Source organism: Rhincodon typus, chromosome 26 (genome assembly GCF_021869965.1).
Source record: "Rhincodon typus isolate 14 chromosome 26, sRhiTyp1.1, whole genome shotgun sequence".
NCBI classification, from domain to species: Eukaryota; Metazoa; Chordata; class Chondrichthyes; order Orectolobiformes; family Rhincodontidae; genus Rhincodon; species Rhincodon typus.
In genome coordinates this window covers 15,489,939-15,491,387 of record NC_063357.1, presented here as the reverse complement: position 1 = coordinate 15,491,387, position 1,449 = coordinate 15,489,939, and the positions used below count along the sequence as shown (strand labels likewise).

At 36.6% G+C, this 1,449-nt stretch overlaps 1 protein-coding gene across 1 annotated transcript in view; it reads left to right on the top strand.

Moving 5' to 3' along the window:
- Positions 1-1,094, top strand: part of LOC109933636 (protein ABHD15-like) — a 9,277-nt gene extending 8,183 nt beyond the window's left edge. Inside the window, exon 2 of the mRNA XM_020532657.2 lies at positions 525-1,094. Coding sequence (XP_020388246.1) covers positions 525-1,047 — 523 coding nt within the window. The 3' untranslated portion in view covers positions 1,048-1,094. The remainder of the gene's footprint in view (positions 1-524) is intronic.
- Positions 1,095-1,449: the final 355 nt, after the last annotated feature.

The window sequence follows — 1,449 nt, the reverse complement described above, 5'->3', positions numbered from 1 at the left end:
GAAGGGTCTAGGCCCGAAACGTCAGCCTCTCTGCTCCTATGATGCTGCTTGGCCTGCTGTGTTCATCCAGCCCTGCACCTTGTTGTCTCGGATTCTCCGGCATCTGCAGTTCCTACTATCTCTGAAGTTTCTATTTGTTTTATTTAGACAATTAAATATTTGTTGAATACAACTTTGCTTTTGTAGCAGAAGTGCCTCTGTTTTTCTGGTCTTTCCCTGTAACTATACACTGACACCTGAAATCAGCTTCTTACCACCGCGTCCATGGTTTAACGGTTGCCCTATGCCATGGTGGCCAAAACTGACCATGGTAATGGAGTAGCAACTATTAAAGCAGCTTATGAAAAATTGGTGTGGTAAAATAATTTAGCGTGCTGTTGATTGTGTTTACTGCATATTCTCAACTATTTCATCTGGCACCCCAGGACCCTTTCTATGTTGCCTCTAGCTAAAATCACAAGCAGTATCACAAAACGTATCAATCTTCTCATTAATTTCACTGCTATATTGCTCTATATTTCTAGATATGCCACTGTTCTTGGAGAAATAATAGATACAGAGAAGTTATTCAGGAGCTGCACTTTGAGGGAGTTGGAGGAAACATTGTTTTGTCAGTCAAAGATCAATAATTTGAGCTGGGCTTCCTATTGGGAGAAGAATGATCCACTAAGGGACGTGGATGAGGTTGCAGTTCCTCTTCTCTGCATCTGCAGCAAAGATGACCCATGCAGAGGCAATCCGGAGGTTACATTGCCTTTTGAATTATTTGAAACCAACCCCTATTTCTTCCTTCTGTTAACCAATCATGGAGGACATTGTGGCTTTTTAACTAGCAGCTGTTCCTCATGGAGCCATGAAGCTGTACTGGAATACTTCAAATCAGTCAGTGATTTTTTTAGGGCTGAAGAAAGGACAAAAAGTGTTTACAGAAGAAAAATGTCAATGACATCCCACAAAAGGAGGGGAGCTGCTACTCACAATAAAGAATCTGTTTGCTTTCATAATATTCATGAAATTTTTAACTGGCAACGATCATATACAAGATGAAAAACAAACATTTTGTCTTTGGTATCAATCCTTAAATATAAAGCAGATGACCAAGAATAGAATTATTAGATCCAATTTCTATATGTGTAAAATAGTTCGACTGATATATTGCTTAGGTATTAGTATGTGTATTCATTTAATATATTTCAAATGTATTCTGTAAACATTTCACAACTTAATGTTACATTTTATCATACGTAGTTTAGAAGTAAATGTGGAGTACTTTTGAAAAGTATAAGTAAATAATTATAAAGTTTGCAATTGTTTTGTGAGATTGAGGCAAAGTTATTTGTATTAATTTATTGTACAAAAACACACTTATTTGTATTTGCTATACTAAAAAGGAGCTATTTTTCTATTCTATACCACTGCAGTTTACTCCGACCACAATGCAAATATCAA